The 21464-nt window shown below is 26.6% G+C and overlaps 6 protein-coding genes across 6 annotated transcripts; 5 read left to right on the top strand and 1 right to left on the bottom strand.

Annotated features, from left to right (window-relative positions):
- The first annotated feature begins 741 nt into the window (after window positions 1-741).
- LOC128955677 (choline/ethanolamine kinase-like) lies at window positions 742-2113 on the top strand. Its single transcript, XM_054301349.1, has 3 exons — window positions 742-1197; window positions 1284-1961; window positions 2042-2113. The coding sequence occupies exons 1-3, from the start codon at window positions 742-744 to the stop codon at window positions 2111-2113; spliced, it is 1206 nt and encodes a 401-aa protein (XP_054157324.1).
- A 1120-nt stretch (window positions 2114-3233) lies between these two features.
- On the top strand, window positions 3234-4339 carry LOC128955678 (ethanolamine kinase 1-like). The gene is made up of 2 exons (XM_054301350.1): window positions 3234-3800; window positions 4286-4339. Exons 1-2 carry the CDS (start codon window positions 3234-3236, stop codon window positions 4337-4339), a joined length of 621 nt encoding a protein of 206 aa, XP_054157325.1.
- A 174-nt stretch (window positions 4340-4513) lies between these two features.
- On the top strand, window positions 4514-6188 carry LOC128955157 (choline/ethanolamine kinase-like). Its single transcript, XM_054300801.1, has 3 exons — window positions 4514-5021; window positions 5359-6030; window positions 6114-6188. The coding sequence occupies exons 1-3, from the start codon at window positions 4557-4559 to the stop codon at window positions 6183-6185; spliced, it is 1209 nt and encodes a 402-aa protein (XP_054156776.1). The 5' UTR covers window positions 4514-4556; the 3' UTR covers window positions 6186-6188.
- Window positions 6189-6641: 453 nt separating this feature from the next.
- Window positions 6642-10063, bottom strand: LOC128955679 (platelet glycoprotein 4-like). The gene is made up of 10 exons (XM_054301351.1): window positions 9774-10063; window positions 9473-9617; window positions 9052-9404; window positions 7912-8031; window positions 7523-7823; window positions 7382-7455; window positions 7252-7303; window positions 7027-7176; window positions 6904-6944; window positions 6642-6777 (listed from the first exon to the last, which is right to left on the bottom strand). Exons 1-10 carry the CDS (start codon window positions 10061-10063, stop codon window positions 6642-6644), a joined length of 1662 nt encoding a protein of 553 aa, XP_054157326.1.
- A 1667-nt stretch (window positions 10064-11730) lies between these two features.
- Window positions 11731-14132, top strand: LOC128955681 (putative neutral ceramidase C). Its single transcript, XM_054301352.1, has 7 exons — window positions 11731-12163; window positions 12235-12357; window positions 12458-12737; window positions 12828-13167; window positions 13232-13627; window positions 13725-13881; window positions 14100-14132. The coding sequence occupies exons 1-7, from the start codon at window positions 11768-11770 to the stop codon at window positions 14130-14132; spliced, it is 1725 nt and encodes a 574-aa protein (XP_054157327.1). The 5' UTR covers window positions 11731-11767.
- A 3466-nt stretch (window positions 14133-17598) lies between these two features.
- Window positions 17599-19803, top strand: LOC128955682 (sphingomyelin phosphodiesterase-like). The gene is made up of 6 exons (XM_054301353.1): window positions 17599-17700; window positions 17808-17887; window positions 17952-18254; window positions 18345-18790; window positions 18867-19177; window positions 19250-19803. The coding sequence occupies exons 1-6, from the start codon at window positions 17643-17645 to the stop codon at window positions 19801-19803; spliced, it is 1752 nt and encodes a 583-aa protein (XP_054157328.1). The 5' UTR covers window positions 17599-17642.
- Window positions 19804-21464: the final 1661 nt, after the last annotated feature.

Raw genomic sequence — 21464 nt, forward strand, 5'->3', positions numbered from 1 at the left:
TTTATTTTCCATTCACTAGAAAAGTATGTGAGAGAGAGTAGGGAAGGAAAACACTTTGGGTGGGAATCTATGTAAAGTATAATCAATAGTAATTATTTTAAAAATACTTTTTAATTAAATAAAATGATAGTAATTCATATAATACTAACAATAATAAGCTAATAAACCAGTCATTAAATTGAAATTTGTAGGTCATAAATAATTATATATATATAATAATATATATTTATATACAGTATATTCCAAATAAATGTTTATATTTTTATGGATAGATTTGCTAATTTTGCTAAAAAGATTAACAATTAATACAATTATTTAAAATAAAAAATTATTCTTCATGTTTGTTTCCAAAATATTTTTTATAATATAAATTAATTTATATTATACTGTAGTATTTAAATTGTTATTATAATCATTTCATTAAAAAGCAAATTCAATTTATATAAAAATATTGTGAAATTTATTTTTGTTATCAAAACTTAGTACATTAAGTTTGCTGTTTCGCAATACACTATTAATATTACTAAATTATTATTAATATAAATTTAATCAAAAAAGATTATATACACAAATATAACCTTGATTTTGTATATATATATATATATATAAAATAACTGTGTCTTATTATATATATTTATATAAATCATTAATAAAATTATAAATTAGGTTTTTAAACTATTGTTATTATACCAGTAATTGCTATAATAATATATTTATTAAATACCAATACTGTATATTACAATGAGTGTCGATATTAATGCAAATTCAATAATGGAAACTAAAAAAGAGTCGAAAAATGTTGAAGATATCACTTCTATTGAAGAATTAGATTTCGATAAAATGGATTTATATAAAGGAGAGACACCCGTAGATATCAATGATCAATGTTTACAGTTATGTAAAGACTATCTTTCGGGTGAATGGATTCAACAAACAGTGGACACTATTACTGTCCGACGTATTACGGGTGGACTTATGAATCAATTATATTATTGCGGTATAAATGAACCAAATTTAACATCAAAAGTACCGCAAGAAGTGGCCATTAAATTATATGGAGAAAAGCCAATAAAAACTACAGACAATAAATATGACAGACTTAACGATACTATAATTGATTTGATGGTATCTGTAAATCAACTTGGTCCTAAAATCTATGCACTATTTGAACATGGTCAAATTCAACATTATTATAAGGTATTGTCAATAATTAGAGGAAATAATTTATAATAAGTATTTTAGTTGTTATATTTAATTTGTTATTATATTTTTAAAATTAAAAGCACCGACAGTTTAAACCTGTAGAACAAAGTAATCTAAAACTTGTTGATGAAGTGTTTCGCAAATTTGCACGAATCCATGCCATGGATGTGCCCATCAAACGCACACACAATATGTTTATGAAAGAAGCGGAAGAATCATTTAGATATGTATTTTTTGACAGCGATATCAACATTAAGGAAACATTTGAAAAGTATAACTGCGAGACACTGTTGACCGCAGATCTTAAGTTTGAGTTTGAATGGATTAAACAAATTATAGCTAAAGTTAACAGTCCTATTGTTTTCACTCATAACGACTTCCGGTCGAGTAATCTGTTGATCACTGAATCGATGGATAAAACCGATGGACCAATAGTTGTCTGCGATTTTGAGTTTTCGTCGTACGGTTACAGAGGTATAGATTTTCAGTCTATTATTCTCGAATGGGGTCGAAAACAGTTGGATTTTAGTGCTGATGGTCTGCCTCACGACGACTCAGTGTTGCGACCATTGATTGAGATATATGTCGACGAATGTCAGCGAATTCATGGCAAAGAATTTTCTGCAAATGTTGTCAATTCTGTCGATTATATTATCTATGAAATCAAAGTCTTTACTTTAATTCGTTTGTTTTTTGGAGCAATTATTTCAGTGAAAACAGATTTACAAAACAATGCATTTATGAAAAACAAACCAATGGTTTGTCTACTTTTAAAATCTTATTATTATTATTATTATAATTTAATCTATAATTATTTTTTTTATTAATTTATTTATAGCTCTTTCCTGAATTTATGTACAAAAATTATTTGATTCTCAAGAAACGATTACAAGATTTAAATATTATTTAATAATTTAATATTGTTTTAAATTTAAGGTAAACATTTTGGGTGGGAATCTATATAAAGTATAGACAATAGTAATTATTTTTTAAAATATATTTTAATTAAATAAAATGATATTAATACTATTATTATTAATAATAATAATTCATATAATATTAACAATAATAAGTTAATCAATAAAAATATTGTGAAATTTATTTTTGTTATGAAAACTTGCATTAAAATCTTAGTACATTAAATTTGCTGTCCACAATACACTAATAATATTAATATATTATTTTTAATATAAATTTAATCAAAAATGATTATACACATAAATATAACCTTGATTTTTTATATATATATATAATTACTGTATTTTATTATATACATTTATATAAATCATTAATAAAGTTTATAAAACTATCGTTATTATACCAGTAATAGTTATTATAATATATTTATTAAATACCAATACTGTATATTACAATGAGTGTCGATATTAATGCAAATTCAATAATGGAAACTAAAAAGGAGTCAAAAAATGTTGAAGATATCACTTCTATTGAAGAAATAGATTTCGATAAAATGGATTTATATAAAGGAGAGACACCCGTAGATATCAATGATCAATGTTTACAGTTATGTAAAGACTATCTGTCGGGTGAATGGATTCAACAAACAGTGGACACCATTACTGTCCGACGTATTACCGGTGGACTTATGAATCAATTATATTATTGCGGTATAAATAAACCAAATATAACATCAAAAGTAATACAAGAGGTGGCCATTAAATTATATGGAAAAAAGCCAATAAAAACTACAGACAATAAATATGACAGACTTAACGATACTATAATTGATTTGATGGTATCTGTAAATCAACTTGGTCCTAAAATCTATGCACTATTTGAACATGGTCAAATTCAACATTATTATAAGGTATATTCAATAATTAGAGGAAATCATTTACAATTAAGTATTTTAGTTGTTATATTTAATTTGTTATCATATTTTTTTAAATAATTAATAGCACCGACAGTTCAAACCTGTAGAACAAAGTAATATAAAACTGGTTAATGAAGTGTTTCGCAAATTGGCCCGAATTCACGCCATGGATGTGCCCATCAAACTCACGCACAATATGTATATGAAAGAAGCGGAAGAATCATTTAGATATGTATTTTTTGACAGCGATATCAACATTAAAGAAAGATTTGAAAAGTATAACTGCGAGACACTGTTGACCGCAGATCTTAAGTCAGAGTTTGAATGGATTAAACAAATTATAGCTAAAGTTAACAGTCCTATTGTTTTCACTCATAACGACTTCCGGTCGAGTAATTTGTTGATTACTGAATCGGTAGATAAAACCGATGGACCAATAGTTGTCTGCGATTTTGAGCTTTCGTCTTATGGTTTCAGAGGATTAGATTTTCAGTCTATTATTCTCGAATGGGGTCGCAAACAGTTTGACTTTAACGCTGATGGTCTGCCTCACGACGACTCAGTGTTGCGACCATTGATTGAGATTTATATTGACGAATGTCAGCAAATTCATGGCAAAGAATTTTCTGCAAATGCTATCAATTCTGTCGATTATATTATCTATGAAATCAAAGTCTTTACTTTAATTCGTATGTTTTTTGTAGCAATTATTTCATTAAAAACAGATTTGCAAAACAATGCTATTATGAAAAACATGCCAATGGTTTGTCTACTTATAAAATATTATTATTATTATTATTTAATCTATAATTATTTTTTTATTAAATTATTTAAAGCTCTTTCCTGAATTTGTGTACAAAAATTATTTGATTCTCAAGAAACGATTACAAGATTTAAATATTATTTAATAATATAATAGTTTTCAATGTATTTTTTTAAATTATAAAATATTATTTATATCTATAGTTAATTTTTAATTGTATTGCAAAATAAGTTTTCTAACAATTTTTCACACAAAAAATGTTGAAAATTATGATTATTAATATTATATGGCAATTATAATTTACAATAAAAAATAATTATCGTTATGATGTTTTTTATAAACTAGAAAATAATAATTACTTACATATAATAATTATATTATAATTATACTTTGCGTACATTTTAAAGAAACATAATATAAAGAATTAATTTATATATTTATCGTATACTTTATTTCACAATAATTAAAACATTTATATACTATAGATAACAACTAATGTTAATAAAGATTATAGTTTGGGTGCAAAACACGTCAATTAGCCAACAATAAACATTTTACAATTTTATACATCAAAATCAAATCATATGACATATATTTATACTTAAATATAAATTAACATTTGATAAGATAATCGGAGTTAAAAAAATGTGTAAAGTTTTGTTTATAAGTTAAATTAAAATTTATTAGTTTAGTATAAATAATATTTAATGTTAATTTTGAATTTGTTTGATTACATTATAATTTCAAATAACAATAATGTCAACTAATATGAATGCAAATCAGGTTAACGGCGATAATAAACGAATTCAGAAAAATATTGAAGACATCACTAGTATTGAAGAATTTGATTTTGAAAAACTAGATCTCTATAGAGGGAAAACACCCGACGATATCAAACAACAATGTTTACAGTTATGTAAGGATTATCTGTCGGGTGAATGGATTCAACAAACAGTGGACACCATTACAGTCACACGTATATGTGGTGGACTAACTAATCAATTATATTATTGCGGTATTAATGAACCAAAAATTACATCAAATATACCGCACGAAGTGTCCATCAGATTTTATGGATCAAAATATTTCAATAATATTGATGTCAATGTTGATAACGAAAGATTGACAGATGTTATCATTGCCATCACTGTATCAGATAATAAACTTGGTCCAAAAATATATGGCATATTTGATAAAGGTCAAATACAACAATTTTATCGGGTTTGTATAAATAGTAGTTTGTTTTATTTAAAATCTCCAAATTGTATAAAACATTAATTGACAAAAATGACAACTATATCGGTAAAATTTAATTAAATATTTATAACTTTATTTTTTATTTTAATATTTAAGTGTAATTTTTTTAAAATAATTATGTAGTATAATTTCTGATAAACAATTTCTATTTTAGCTAAATTCTATGTTTAGTTATATGAATTTATAGTTATATTAGTTAAATAAGTTTAAATATTTTTAAAAATTTGAAATTGGCTTATATTTATTTTTCGTTTAAGCTATTAATATTAAATTTTAATATTTACATAATATTATAAAAAAGCACCGACAATTCAAACTGGAAGAGCAACGCAACCCAAACCTAGTCGATGAGGTGTTCCGCAAATTGGCCCGAATTCATGCCATGGATGTGCCCATCAAACGCAGTGATTGGATATTCAATGATATGGATCACTCGTATAGAGTATTGTTTGAAGGAGACATCAATATACGAGAAATATTTGAACAAAACAATTGCGAATATTTATTAAAAGCCGATTTCAAGACCGAAATTGAATGGCTCAGACAACTTGTAGACAAATCGGACAGTCCTATTGTTTTCACACACAATGACTTCCGCTCCAGTAATCTCATGATAACCGATACGCCCAATGAAACCGACTGTTCAATAGTTGTTTGCGATTTTGAGTACTCGTCGTTTGGTTATCGCGGTTACGACTTTACAGCCATTATGCGTGAATGGGGCCGAAAACAGTTGGACTTTTCAGTGGACGACATACCACAGGATGATTCAGTGGTGCGACCAATGATTGAGATCTATGTCGACGAATGTCAACAAATTTTTGGCGAACAATACACAAGAAATCCAATCAATTCTGTGGATCGCATCATCCGAGAGATCAAAATATTTCATTTGGTTTATAATCTTTTTGGTGCACTTTTGACCCTCAAATTGGATGTAAAGAGTCAATCGCTTTTTGCTAATATGAAATTGGTATGACTTTCATGATTCCATATATAATACTGTAATTATTATTATTATATTTTTTATAAATAACCATTTTTTTATTTGTACAGCAATTCCCTGAGATGTCATTCAAAAACTATTTGATACTCAAGAAAAAAATTATTGATATGAATATTATTTGATAATTTAAGACATTTATCAATAATTGATATTTTAAAATATGTTATATCTAATAATTAAGAATAAAATTTTTAATTAATTTTATATATTTAAGTTTAGAATTTTTGTTTTTATTCTGTTATCAATTTGTATCATTTATGCCTTAATTATTTCATATCAATCAATAATTTATACTAATATTGATAATAATAATATAATAAATATTTATAAAGTGTAAATCGATAACATTAATAATTTCATTTTATTGGTACAACTAAATTATTGTCTACTTTTTATTAAATTTAAAATAACTAAATTTTTATTTAAGAAAATATAAACTTATATTATTTATTTCACCTAAGATTGACTTTTAATTTAGTGAATAAATTATTAATTTTATTTAATTTCTTTTTACAGATAAAATTAACTTTTACTTGTAATAAATATCATCACTACTTATTGATAAAACAACATTTTTTTCAATCTATAGAACCGGGCGGTGAAAAGTGCATTCTCTGTAACTTAAAATTGACCGCATCTTTAGCTCTGATATCAGCGATAGGTGTGGTTTGAGTGCCGTAATAATCACGCAAATTGTCGGCAAATTTATGTTTGCTATCAGTATTTGATTTGATTGTTTCATTTGTTGAGTGAAGTGGCGATTGTTTAATAAAATCTTGTACCAAATTTTTATCTAACTGTTCATTTATTGAAAACAAATTTTCCGTTAATTTTGGATACTTTTCTTTATTTGACTGATCATCACTAGTGCCAGGTGTTAGCTATAGAGATTCAATAGAGATTAATAAAAAAAAACAATAATAATTTTTTTCTAATAAAAATTTTCTAATGATTATCTCTAACATATTTCCAATGTTTGAATGTATAGCCTATGGTAAAGCACAGCACCAGTAGTCCTAAACAAAATGATATAACAGATCCGTACTCAATGGTCATCATTGAATAGACGGCTAATCTCATTAGCCAAATGAAGTTGCCCTCAATTTGTGTCGACTTTTATCAAATTAAACCAACAATAAAAACATTAGTTTTATTATTATTAATCATTTATTTAATGCTAACAAATACCTCTTCAAACCATACAAATGGTATAACAGCTTCTCTAATATATTTGAAATCACTTAATATATAAAAATATTAAAAACAAAATTACCGATAAATTATAAATTAAAATAAATTTAAAAAATTAATTTTATACTCTAATAGATCTATCGGTTGCATCAATAGATTCATTTGCAATCTAGCGGCTCCTTTCATAGGTGTTCCTAAAGTCTAATAATATAACACAATATATTAAAATTAATAATTTAAAGATAAAAGAAACTTTATGTTTAGCTACCGGTTCGATATCGAAATAACTCTCGTGTAGTTCCCGATTAGGATGCAGACCATCAATAGTTTGTGTAAGCCTACGACTGGCGTACATTAGGTGTGGATAGGATAGGGCTAATGGGGCTCCACTGAGACACTGTCCGACATAGAAGATACCATCGCATGCGTCCGGGATATGAGGTGTTCTACAATAGCAACGGTTGTCCGGATTTTTTTGTGGCGAACCAAACAAGTTGGCCGGCAGTACGTAACGCCACGAAGGAATGCCATTGACATGGGATACACCAGAATATGTGGCATATATTGATCTATACATTCATATTATAAGTAATGTAAACATAAAGTTTAGTATTTCATGTGATATATGTCTAGATATTTGTGGTGACCTATCCTAACCTACAAGCGGCGGCGTTAAACACATAGAGTGTGTCCTCTTTATGTAGAAATGAACCCATATTTGAACCGTCGGTGCCGTTAAACATATTACACTTACGTTTGTCATAGTAATTAAAGCGTCTATTAGTTTATGGAAATAATTAAATAATATACGAATCAATTGAGATCAAAATCAATAGTAATATTTATATATTGATATTTAATTTAAAATATTTATAATAATTTACTTTACATTGTTTAATGTATTATTTAATTTAATACTTATGTTAACCTTATGGAAATTTTGTTAATTATTTTGTTAATGTGTCAATCATTTTATTAAATTCATAATTATGTAATAAATTGTAATAATCATGCTTATGAAAATTATTGAAATAAAATACACTTTACTCTAATATACAAATTATAATAATTATTATTCAAAAAAATAGGAAATATATTTAGATTTACATTAAATTTAGAAAAACATGAATTTGTAATAACAAATGTATAGTACAGATGGTATTACAAATTCATGTTTTCAAACTATTAATACTTTTAACTTATTTTATCATTAAATCTTAGAAATCCAATTAAATTATTATATAATTGAGATTATTATAAGATTTATTATAAATTTAGTTATTGCTTTAAATATGGAAATTGCAATAAACTTTATGGTTAGTTTGAATTTTAGTTTTAAATACATAGTTTTAAGAAATTTTTTAAGTTTAAAGTTTGCCATCTCTGTGAAGGCGATGTAACTATAACTTTGACCTTTATATTTAAATCCCTCAAAACTTATTGATTATGAGATTACAGTTTATAACACAATATAATAAATCAATTTATTTATTTAATAAATCTAATGAATCTTCTAAACTAATATGTGTTAATAATAATATTAATAAGCAAATAATTATAAATAAATCAATTAGTTTTATAAATTATTATCCATAATAATTTAAAAAATTAATATTAAATTGGGTCAAAATATTTGTTTGTTAGTGACCTTTATCATAAAGGCTATATGTGAGTTATCTAGGAGGGTGTAGGTTCGCGTCCCTTGCGGGCAATTAAAATTTTTGTTGCTTATTTTTATTTTATTTTTTTAATAACATATCAAATTTAAATTCTATAAATAATTAAAATATGACAAACCGTTTATTTTCATAAGAAATAACTTTAAGAAACTGTGTGTCTCCCTGTCCAGTGAGCACCTCATACGGACCACTTTTGCTGTTATTTTTGCCATTCAATATACCAAACCTGTTGTTAGGCATACCGAAATCGGGTATATTAATACCCAATAATTTTAATGGTTTTACCACTGTATCAATAGTGTCCAAAATTGATAAACGATAGCCCTCTATGAGTTGGCCAACAGTTAATCTTTTAACTATACGTTCGCTATGGTTCATAAATAGCCGATTTATTATGCGAAAAGCTGCCGGTGCTGTGAGCGTCGATAGTGGCAATTTATCTATCAAACCCTTTATTATAGCTGCCAATACCTGATTTATTTAGATATATATGATATGAGAAATTTATAATAAATTTATTAATTTGTTGTAAAACCTACATAGATTGGCACATTAACAATAATAATTTGATCATTTCTTGATCCAACTGTCCTCTCTATATCAAAAGTATACGATGATTTGCTCCAGTATTTGACCGACTCATGATCGGGACTCCATGAGATTATCTCTTTCCACTGGTGTTTCCTTTAATACAGTTTAATACAGTTATTGTAATTATTATATATATATACAGTATAACAATATATAGTACAGTAGAGTATAATGCATTTTATTTAGTTTGTAATAAAAAAAATATGTTAATCCAATTATTTTTAAAAAAATTACTAAATTATAGCCTACTTATACACATATGGACCCATTTCCCTAATTTTAGCCTTAGCTCCTCTAATAAATTGACGTGGATTATCAATAGTGAATAAATAAACTGAGAAATACATGGGCAGTGGCACATCCATCCAGGTCTTTGTCACTGCATTTTCATCTTCTGTGATCTGCATTTGACTTTTGATAACAGTCCTCAATAGTGTCGGATAGAGAATCACTAGTAAACCACTGGTAACTGTTATAATGCCACCAATGAGTCCATATAATAGTATATTATTTCTTACAATTTGAGATTTGTGTAACATTTTTATTTTGTTTAAATAAATATTAATAAATAAATATAAAAACTGATAATTAATAATAAATTTATAAACTAGCAGATTTTTGTAAACAATATCAAAGTTATTTTATAGTGTTTAGAACTTTGATATAAACTTTTTTTAAATTTTACAAAATAAAGTATAAATTATATAAATTTTATTTATTAAATAGTAATGAAATATTTTTTAAATATTTTTAAGTTTAAATGAATTCTGTATTGAATTTGTTTTTACTAAGAATTTATTCAAAGTCAAGGTTATGTTTGTTTTCTATATATTAGTATAAAAACATATTCAGTATATTAATAGTATATACATATAAAAACAATAAGTTTTAGTACATTTTTGTCATTAAATCGTGCAATTAATAGTGGTTTCTAGTATTGATTTTTTTAATATTATATAAATATTATCCTAACATGAAAATTTTTTATACAAAATTATGTAACATATAGTACTCGAATTCAAAACTTAAAATATATAGTATTATTATTACATTACAAATACAGTATTATAAGCATTAAATTTTTACAGTATACATGTATAATAACATAATTTTCAATATAAAGAAAAAATCAATATTCATTATTATAAATAATTATGTTTATAATTAATAATTAGGTAAATTTTAGATAAATTATAAATATTTAATTAAAATAAATATTAATTAAAATTTTATAGATTAGTTGATTAATTATTTTTTGTAAATTAAATACTGTATCTATTCAATATAATATTAAAGTAAACTAATAATTCATAAAATTTAATATATCAATTTTTTAAAATAATAAAATTTAAAGTAATATATAATATGTAACTTATAATGTAATAATTTAAAATAATGAAATTATTAAGTTGAAAGTGAAATCAAATAAATTAATTTTATTATTAAATGATTATCAAAAAAAAATATAAAAAATAATAAAAAAAGTAACTGTATTTAATTATTTAACAGCTGAATGTATTATAAATGTTGAGTTAATAAAATGATTTGCATATTAAAATAATAAAATTTATAATATGTTTTTATCAAATAAAATTCATTTTAAATTGCGGATTAAACGTAAAATTGTTTACAAATATTTATTGTTATTTTACAATTTGTATTTTTTTGTTAAAAAGTATTTAGTAATTTTTATTTGATTATGAATAATAACAATTTAAAATTTATTTTGAGTATATTTCTATCAACCCTTGGGATAGTTGTGTTAAATGATAAAAAGTTAGATAGTGGTAACACATATAACGTAGGAGTCGGTATTGGAGACATAACAGGTCCGGCAGCTGAAAATATTATGGTATTTGTTTGACTATAAGGTTATATAAATAAAACAATAATAAAAATAAATATCATTACCATTTGACAGATGGGTTACGCAGATATCAATCAAGTGGCAGCCGGTATTCACATGAGATTGTATAGTAGAGCTGTCATTATAGATGATGGAAAGGGAGGCCGAGTATGCTATGTGTCGTGCGATATGGGAATGATTTCACAAAATATCAAATTAAAAGTATTATTAAATTATATATACATATATATATCATATTAATTAATAAACTAATAATTAGGTTTGTTAGATAATAGATATACTTAAAAGTAAATACAACAGCATCTATACTATCAACAATGTTATGTTAGGTTCGACACACACCCATTCAGGATCGGGTGGTTATCTTAATTATTTAATGTATAACATACCTTCACTGGGATTTTCCAAACAAAATTTTGATACAATTGTCAACGGAATAATCAGAAGCATAGATAGAGCACACCATAGTATGACCAACACTAGGATATACATAAATACTGGACAACTCACCGACACTAGCATTAATCGGAGTCCCACGGCTTACATGAGAAATCCTGTAGAGGAACGGGATAGATATGGGACCAACACTGACACCAATATGACTGTTCTAAAGATGGTATCTACCAGTGGTCAAGATTTGGGTGCCATTGTATGGTTTGCTGTACATTGCACCAGTATGAACGAGACTAACCATTTGATTAGTAGTGATAATAAAGGATATGCGTCTATTAGTTTTGAAAAACACATGAATGGCGGTACACTTGTTGGAAAAGTATGCAATAATAAAACATTTATTTGAAAAAATTATTATTTAATTTAAATAATAATAATATATAAAATTAGGGACCTTTTGTTGCACTTTTTCCTAATACTAATGAAGGCGATGTATCTCCTAATACAAGAGGACCCCGTTGTGTGGATACTGGACTACCCTGTGATGCTGTTAGCAGTACATGCAATGGAGATGTAGTTATTTTGTTATTATTTTTAAATATCATTACTATCTATTTATTATTCATTCAACTATTAAAAATAAAATATAAAATAAATTTATGTGATCCATCAGATAACCAAATGTATAGCATCGGGTCCTGGGAAAGACATGTTTGAGAGCACCCAAATAATTGGTGAACAACAATATAAAAAAGCTAAAGAACTATACGATAGCGCCAACCAAGAAATAGTTGGACCCATAGACTACATTCATCAGACCATTAACATGGAGAACATTGAGGTTAAACTACCTAATAATCGGCAGCAAACTGTTAGCACATGTAAGGCGGCTATGGGAGTCAGTTTCGCTGCCGGCACCATTGATGGTCCCGGTTTATTTCCATTCACACAAGGTTTTTAGTAATTTATCTTAATTTATATATATATATATATATAATAACTTATGTATAACTTTTGATGGCATTGACTTTTGTTTTGGTTAGGAGTGACAGCAAATGAATTTTGGAACAGAATCTCACAGAATATAATAAAAACACCAAAAGATTTGGTTGACTGTCAATATCCGAAACCGATTCTCTTACCGACCGGTTATCTTAAAATACCGTTTCCCTGGGAACCGTCTATAGTGCCGACACAAATATTTCGTATTGGACAATTGTTGATAGTGTCGGTGCCCAACGAAATGACTACAATGTCTGGTCGACGGCTCCGGGAGACAGTCAAAAATCAATACGAAAAGTCATCAGTGAATGGCACTCAAGTCGATGTTGTTATTTCTGGTTTGTCCAATACGTACTCATCATATGTGGCCACTTTTGAAGAGTATGTCGACTTTAATTGTAAAATAAAAAAAACATTTCAAGTTTTATCGACAATGTTTTCATAGATATCAAGCTCAACGTTATGAGGGCGCCTCTACTCTCTACGGGCCGTATACTTTAGATGCCTACTTACAACAGTACCGTAAATTGGCGGCATATCTAGCGGCCAACAAACAGAGCCAATTAGATGCCGGTCCTCGTGAACCTGACTATAATGATAAGCAGTTTACTGTAATACCGGAAGCAATGCCTGACTGTGTACCACCGGGTCGTAAGTTTGGTGATTGTTTGTCTCAGCCACGACTCCAGTACATTAGTGGTCAGCGGGTGAAAGTCAGTTTTGTAAGCGCCGACCCTAGAAATGATGTACGAAGCGAAAGCACTTTCCTTAGTGTCGAGAGATTAGATCCACAAAACAATCAGTGGATATTAGTGGCCACTGATGCCAATTGGGAGACAAGGTTTGTATCATTCAATACAAATTATAAACACTGAGTTTGCGATACATTAATAGTAGTTTTTATAATATACAGTATTTGAATATTTGTTTTACTATAGATTTTTATGGAAACGAATTAATAATTCATTCCTATCGTGTGAAAGTCAGGCTACTATCATATGGGATATACCTAATGATACACTGGTTGGCAACTATAGGATCAGACATTTTGGTAATTATAAAGATTTGACTAATAAAGTGTTTCAATTTTACGGAGTAAGTATAATAATTTTTTTTAGTAATTTTTAGTATAATAAATTTTTACGATTTTAACATTGAGAAAATTTCATGGATTTTTTTATAGTAAACTTTAAACTTATTTATTCATAAAAATAGTTGATATGAAAAAAATGCGAAAATAAATAAATAAAGTTTACTATTAAAATCTATGAATTTTTTTTCATTGAAAAATTATTATTATTATCAATAACTAGAGCACCAGAAATTTCCGAGTTATGGCTAATTGATTATACTGTACCATATAGTATATGTATATTAATAATATAATATAATTTATATTGTTATATAATATTATTAAATTTGTGATAATTATTGTATATTTATATCATATATTTTATAACAAGAAAATATTGTAAGATAATTTATATATGTATTAATATGTAATATGAAAATATTTTCACTAATTGTGTATTTTAAAAATAAATAATTACATTTAATAAATAAAACTTATCAAGTATTTTAAATAAAAACAAATATACAGTAATAGCTAAAATGTCTAGAAAAATATATAATGTATAATATTTTAAAATTACTTAACAATATATTGTTGAATTAATAATTTATAAAATTAGAAATACTTTAATGATGAATTTCTGCTATAATTAATATCATAAAAATCATTAGTGGTTTGTATTAAAATAACTGTATAGGAAATGATAGCCGAAATAATAGCAAACAATGTCGACAAATGAATGTCGAAAAAAGTCGACGCGTTTAACGATATTTTTGGTGACATCTCTGATACCATTTTCAGGTCTATCTTGAGTGCCATCCGATCGCCGGCTGTAAGTGTTGTGTCATTAGCCAAACTGTCGGTTGCCTTCAACTCCATAAACTCAACAAACTCTTTGACAATGTTGTGGATCAGATCACAAGCATAACAGAGAGCAACAATTGTGGTCAAATGCAGTGCCATCGACAGCGAATAGTTGATAATCCATTGTTGTGTCTGAAATATGTTTAGTTTGATAATAAACAAACACATGTCAGTGATGAGCACCAGTGAACTATTGATAAGCATTACTAATAGTATCGGCGATAGCGACCGGTTCATCGACTGGACGTTAGCTTTCAGTTTAATGAGATATCCGTATACATCAAACATCCGGTAGGACTTATAGTTGTCCCTCAAATAAGTCAACTGAACTCCAATTTGATGACTTTTATATAGTATGAGTGCAATCATCGACGTCGGTATCATTACATCATAGGTTTTGCACGTAAACATAAACACCATTTCAAATGTCGACAACGGCTTCACTTGTGTTATCATAATAACAGTTGTGATAAAAAAACTGATCACAAACTGTATGCCAATTATAATGTTACCGATAAGCTTGTCGTTGATTCGACAGTCATTGACCACTTGAACGGCAATTGTGTCTATTATTCGGTGACCTTTGACCGCAATCACACAATATATTATGTAGAGTTCGACGACGTGATTGAAAAACGATATGCGAAACAGTATTTTCAGAAAAGTTGATTTGGTTTTGTATTGAACTTCCTTGAGATGGGTATACTTTCCCAGAATATAGACCAGTAGTATGAGGTGCAGCACAGGTATCAATAGATTCCATAAGCGACTAAACAGTTTTAAGAAACGGTTTTTAATATTATAGCCGCCATAAGATAAGCCACACAATTGATGTACAAATACTAATAGATTTAAGCCAACGTTTTTCTCCATAATTAATTTAATAATTTTTTATTTATATTATTTTAATTTAGTAAAAGTTTATTATGACTTTCTAAACCATTAATAAAATACAAATAGTGTATAAAAATTATATATATATATATATTGTATTAATATAAATTTTTTAATTTAAACTTTTTTGTGTGATACTGTTTGTTACATTAAATAGATTAATACTACCAAACTATATAGATTAAATGTGGCTATTTTAATTTTAATAATGATAATATTAATAATAATATTTTATTTCATATGGTTTTATAGACGATGCGCTCAACTCTATCGTTGTAATTATATTATCATTCTGTATATAAGTATTATTATTATATATTATATATATATAGTATACTTATAAATATAAGTAATATTTTATTAACAATATTATAGACATTAAAAGGTCTGTAACTATTTATTATTAGATCAGAAAAACATTTTGTTTGCTATAAAACATTATTAATACCATTTAATACTATACTATGAAAACAATAATACAGTATAACAAACATACTGTTTGCTAACTTAATTAAAAATATAATTTTGTTTAATCAATTTGACAGCAAATATGATCAAATAATATTTTTTTTATATTGCGGTAATAATTTACTTATTTATAATTTATGAATATTAGATATATAAAAAATATCTGCTGTTTTACTTTGTAGTGAAAACATAAATTACTTATTAGTTTATTTATTAATTATTTAGCTTAGAGGGATACTTATACTTTTATTAATATAAAATAAATTTGTCAAACTCAATGTTGTCATGGTCAACTATTAACTATATTTAAGCTTATGTTACAACAAACTACTATTTTTTAAAAATTAATTTAATTATTCTACATATATTTGCTTTTTGTTCACTATTTTTTAAATGAATAATTAATTTTTAGATATTATTTTATAGTTGTATCAATTAAAGAATTATTATTGTTTATTATTATTTTTACTTAGCCAAAATAATTATAAAATATAAAAAAATATTTAAAAATTTTATTAGAAAGCTATACATTATACAGTATTCTGCTATTTTAATGTTATTTAATAATTTATTAAATAATTTATACAAATCTATTTAATGTAATGAATAAAACAAAAATACTTATATAAACATTTTAAATTATTTTCAAAATTATTTTCAGAATTCAAATTTTTGTCTTCTTATTTATCATAAGTATCTATCAATCTATCAATTTTATAAAAATTAATTTATTTATTGTATAAAAAATACTGTATATAGCTTAACAGTTTATTACATTAATTATATAAAATTTATAATTTTATAATTATATTTACAATATATTTATTAATTGTTTCAATTTATTAGATTTTTAATTACAGTATTTTGTATAACCGTTTAGTGAAATAAAAAAAAATCAAATTAAATAATAAATAAAAAATATAATAATATAAAATATATAAACATATAATTTTTTTTTAAAAAAATCAGTACTACTTAATACTTTATTTAATATTATATTTATTTAGATAAAATTTTTATTAACATATAGTACACATATAATGTTTTTTGTTTTTCAAACATTAATAAGATTAAAAGATCCATAGTTTTATAGATAATACCAATTTACTGTAGGATTATATATCAACAGTAGATTCAACTATTTTTTGAAACAAAAAATTATTATCTGTTTTTTTCTGAAATTAAATAATCTCAGATTAATATTTATTAAATTTATTATAGATTAAGTATTATGTTATATTGTAAGGTGCAAATAATTTTGTAATAATGTTGTTTTTAAACACACAAACATATTGTATCTACAGTATAGTTAATAATATATAATATTTTTTTAGTATTATAAAAAATTACATAATATATAATCCATAGGTAATTCCACAGTATTTATTTAAACTACTTATTTAAATGTCATCAGTGATAGTTACGGATCAATAGGATAATTGATAAAATAATATGATATAAAAAATATATAAAAATACCAAAAAAAATGTTGCTATAATTTTATTTCTATTAAATTTTTGCTTAGTATTTTTAATTAATAAAATTTTGAAAAACAATTATGAATTTAGTAATTAAAATACAATTTTTATTGTATTTTATTTTCTCTCAAACAAATGGTAATGTGTTTTTCATGATAATTAGTAAATTAAAAATAATTTCATAGTTTATAGTTATTAAGATTTGTAATAAATATAATATTTGTTAAATTATTTTGTAATATTAGCTCATATCGATGAATCAGTACATAATTTCAATTTTAATGATGTTTCACTGGACACACCAACATTAGATGATTTGGGAAAAGTAATAAATAAATACTGTATTAATAAATATTAATTAATTAAAATTTGTTATACACTATATAAAGTTATTTTTGAAACTAATGAGTGACTTTGGACAAAGTCATAGGGACAGTAAGTCATGTTTAGATTGTAACAAAACGTTGACATACCTTCGCGAACATGTCAAGAGTGGTCAACAAATACGCGATTTAGCCGAAAGCACGTGCAAAACGGCAACATCGCCACGTGTTTGTCGCGGCAATATCAATATCAAGGCTGATCCGATGGTGTATATTATTAAAAATAGTAAGCTAACCGTTCAAGAGTCATGTAGCGCTATGATGCATCCGGATTGTATGACACATTTGAAAGCGCCCGTAACTAAATGGGTAATTGAGATGATGTTTATACAGTATTTGCATTATTGTTATCTCAATACTTAATTTTAACACTTCAATACTATAAAATGAAATAAATAGGTTAACTGGGAGCTACCTTTACCCAAACCTAAACCATTTACACCAAAAACTGTGGGCACAAAACAATTAAAAATGTTACACTTAACCGATGCTCATCTTGATTTGTGGTATACGCCCGGTTCAAACTCCCGGTGCAACGAACCAGTATGTTGCCGCTCGACCTCTCCCGGACACAATCATTCGGCCGGTTACTGGTCAGAGACCAGCTATAGTTGCGATACTCCTCTGTCGTTTGCCGAGACAGCTCTCGAGCACATGTCGGTTGCGCACCGGGACATTGACTTTGTGATCTGGACAGGCGATAACATACCGCACGACACCTGGAATACCACTGAAGCGGTTAATCTGAAACATGTGAAGTATATGACTGACTTAGTTAAGAAGGCATTTCCCGGAAAATTGGTGTTCCCATCGTTGGGCAATCATGAACCGCACCCACCTTTTATGTATAAAAACCGTGTCTAATATAAGACATTAATGTGTTTTTTATTTGTTATTAAAAGTTTATTTGTTAATTGTTAGGTTTGTGCCCCATGAAGTTGAGGTCAAAACAAACGGTAGTTTTTCGATGAGTTGGCTGTACGACACATTAGCAGATAGCTATTGGTCTCAATGGATAAGCACACCGGCAGCTAAACAGACATTCAAAAAGGGTGGTTATTTTGCAGCACCACTTAATGCTGACATTAAGCTTATTGTGCTAAATAATGCCATTTGTTGGCGACCTAACTATTGGATTGCTTACGATCCCTACGACCCGGACGGTCAACTCCAGTGGCTGATCAATGAGTTAGATAGTGCCGAAAGTGACGGCAAATATGCTATTATAATAGGTATAATAAATCAATGATTATATATTTTTTTATAATATAAAGTATAATGATATATTTTTTGGGCACATGTAGGTCACATACCATTTAACGAGTGTTATCCAGCATGGACTAACAATTACTTCAGGATAATGGAAAGGTATCAACAGATAGTTGTTGGCAACTATGTAGGCCATACTCATACCGATGAAATACTGGTGATGCTCAACAAAAATACTAGAACAAATGAGACATATCCAGTTGGACACGCATACCTGGGCTCTAGTATGACAACGTTTTCGGGTCTATTTCCTGGCTATAGAGTGTTTACATTAGAAAACACGGGAAAACCGATTGACTTTTTGATGTATTACTCGAATGTTACAGAAGATAACCTAATGGGCAAAGATGTGACACCTAAATGGACGGCCGGCTATTCGGCCAAACAGTCATACAATTTGAAATCCCTGTCCACTGAAGACTGGAATAATTTTATAATACGTGCAAAAACCGACGACAGTCTTACGAAAACCTATTACGAGCGGTACTATCGGTTTAGTGATGCCTTTCTCGCCAATCATAAGCATACCATACAAGATATGAGAAATATTCTGCAAAACAAAAGAGTAGTTAATCCCTTATATTTATAATTACAATAAATATATATAAAAATTGAAATAAATAAACTATTATTATAATAATAAATAAAAATTTTAAAAAATATTGCATTACAAAATGTTTTGTTTTATAAAGTATTTTATTATAAAATTTATATTATGCAAAAATAAATACAAATAATATACAGTATTATCAATAAAACAAACATTTAAAATTTAATAATATTTTCTAATTGACCAGGTTTAAAAATGACAAAATTGTAATTTAAGATTTAAATTTTATTTAAATAATATATAGTATTTTAATTATTTTTAATAATTTAAATAACATATAATAAAATAAATATTTTAAGAGAAATGTGTGGTTTGTATGAGTATTACAGTATAGGATATGACGGCCGATATGATGACCAAAACAGTGGACATCCGGATGTCGAAGAATGGCAAAGCGCTGAACGATATCTCTTGGCTTACGGTACGTATCAATTGTACATCTAATTTGTCAGATATAGCACAACATCCCTTTCCCTTTATGTCGATTTCCATTGATTTAACAACAATTTGGTCGCTCAGTTGCTTATCGATAAAATGAATAAATTCAGACATTGTTCGGTGCAATAAATCACATGAATAGCAAAACAATATAATGATTACCAAATGCACTGAAAAAACTGACGAATAGTTAATAACAACATTATAGGTATGTCTATCAAAATTAATAGCTATACGGCATATATCAGTAATTATAATCAGACACGAGTTGAATATCATAATTATGGGTATCGGTGCCAGCGATTGGTTCATGTGATGCATATTTATCTTCAATTTGACGAGTATTGTGTAGACCTGTGGCAAACTGTAGGTGCGGTTCAGGTACTGTTGTTTGAGATAATTAATTTGTTGATCAATCGTACGACTCTTGTAATAGGCAATACCAATGATAGATGTGGGCACCACTAACTCGATGGGTGCAAACAAACAGACCAGTAAACTGTCTAAAGGTGCTATATATTTAGGAAATGTCACTATATAGGTGACGGCATAAACAATTGAACCGATAGTTTGAGCTATAATTACAGTAAAACTAATTTTTCGGTCGTTTAGCGGCACATTAGGTATTATTAGTGTCTGAATATTACGATAGATTTTATGACCTTTTATTAATATAAACAAATAAATAGCGTATAGTTGTATGTATTGACTAATAACTGATATTTTTATCAATATTTGTACCATCGATGACTTGTTCTCATAGAAATCGGGATCGATTGACAAAAAATTTTTAAATATATAATATGTCATTAATGAACAATGAATTGATGGGATTAATAAATTCATTGATTTACATATATATTGCCAAACAGTACTTTTGATGTCGACACCAGAATAGGATAAGCCATAGCATCGGCTATAGATTAACATATAATATAATCCTTTATTTATTGAAGTTTTGGTAATCATAGTTATGCTTATACTGTACAACAGTACTACTTATAATACACTAAATGACTATTTAGTAGAATCTAAAAAAATGAGATCATATAAAATATAACGTATAGTCAAATGTCTAACTATTGTTAAGAGCAGTCAAATAACAAACTTAATTATATTTGACTAATAAATGTATGAATATTAGATAAAGTAAATTTAATTTATTTAATGTAATTAACAAAAAAAATACAATATTAATATTC

The sequence above is a fragment of the Oppia nitens genome, unplaced genomic scaffold (assembly GCF_028296485.1).
Source record: "Oppia nitens isolate AA-2021 unplaced genomic scaffold, nextdenovo-longstitch-racon4-pilon3 scaffold2_pilon_pilon_pilon, whole genome shotgun sequence".
In the NCBI taxonomy this organism is placed as follows: domain Eukaryota; kingdom Metazoa; phylum Arthropoda; class Arachnida; order Sarcoptiformes; family Oppiidae; genus Oppia; species Oppia nitens.

Coding starts and splice junctions, on each gene's coding strand:
- LOC128955681 (XM_054301352.1), top strand. CDS start 11,768: ATGTATAACATACCTTCACTGGGATTTTCCAAACAAAATTTTGATACA. Junction 12,164..12,234: donor GCGGTACACTTGTTGGAAAA/GTATGCAATAAT, acceptor ATATAAAATTAG/GGACCTTTTGTTGCACTTTT. Junction 12,738..12,827: donor TTTATTTCCATTCACACAAG/GTTTTTAGTAAT, acceptor TGTTTTGGTTAG/GAGTGACAGCAAATGAATTT.
- LOC128955157 (XM_054300801.1), top strand. CDS start 4,557: ATGTCAACTAATATGAATGCAAATCAGGTTAACGGCGATAATAAACGA. Junction 5,022..5,358: donor AAATACAACAATTTTATCGG/GTTTGTATAAAT, acceptor ATTATAAAAAAG/CACCGACAATTCAAACTGGA. Junction 6,031..6,113: donor TTTTTGCTAATATGAAATTG/GTATGACTTTCA, acceptor TTATTTGTACAG/CAATTCCCTGAGATGTCATT.
- LOC128955677 (XM_054301349.1), top strand. CDS start 742: ATGAGTGTCGATATTAATGCAAATTCAATAATGGAAACTAAAAAAGAG. Junction 1,198..1,283: donor AAATTCAACATTATTATAAG/GTATTGTCAATA, acceptor TAAAATTAAAAG/CACCGACAGTTTAAACCTGT. Junction 1,962..2,041: donor TTATGAAAAACAAACCAATG/GTTTGTCTACTT, acceptor ATTTATTTATAG/CTCTTTCCTGAATTTATGTA.
- LOC128955682 (XM_054301353.1), top strand. CDS start 17,643: ATGAATTTAGTAATTAAAATACAATTTTTATTGTATTTTATTTTCTCT. Junction 17,701..17,807: donor TATTTTCTCTCAAACAAATG/GTAATGTGTTTT, acceptor TTGTAATATTAG/CTCATATCGATGAATCAGTA. Junction 17,888..17,951: donor CATTAGATGATTTGGGAAAA/GTAATAAATAAA, acceptor CACTATATAAAG/TTATTTTTGAAACTAATGAG.
- LOC128955679 (XM_054301351.1), bottom strand. CDS start 10,063: ATGTTACACAAATCTCAAATTGTAAGAAATAATATACTATTATATGGA. Junction 9,618..9,773: donor ATGGGTCCATATGTGTATAA/GTAGGCTATAAT, acceptor ACTGTATTAAAG/GAAACACCAGTGGAAAGAGA. Junction 9,405..9,472: donor TTGTTAATGTGCCAATCTAT/GTAGGTTTTACA, acceptor TAAATAAATCAG/GTATTGGCAGCTATAATAAA.
- LOC128955678 (XM_054301350.1), top strand. CDS start 3,234: ATGTATATGAAAGAAGCGGAAGAATCATTTAGATATGTATTTTTTGAC. Junction 3,801..4,285: donor TTATGAAAAACATGCCAATG/GTTTGTCTACTT, acceptor TATATACTATAG/ATAACAACTAATGTTAATAA.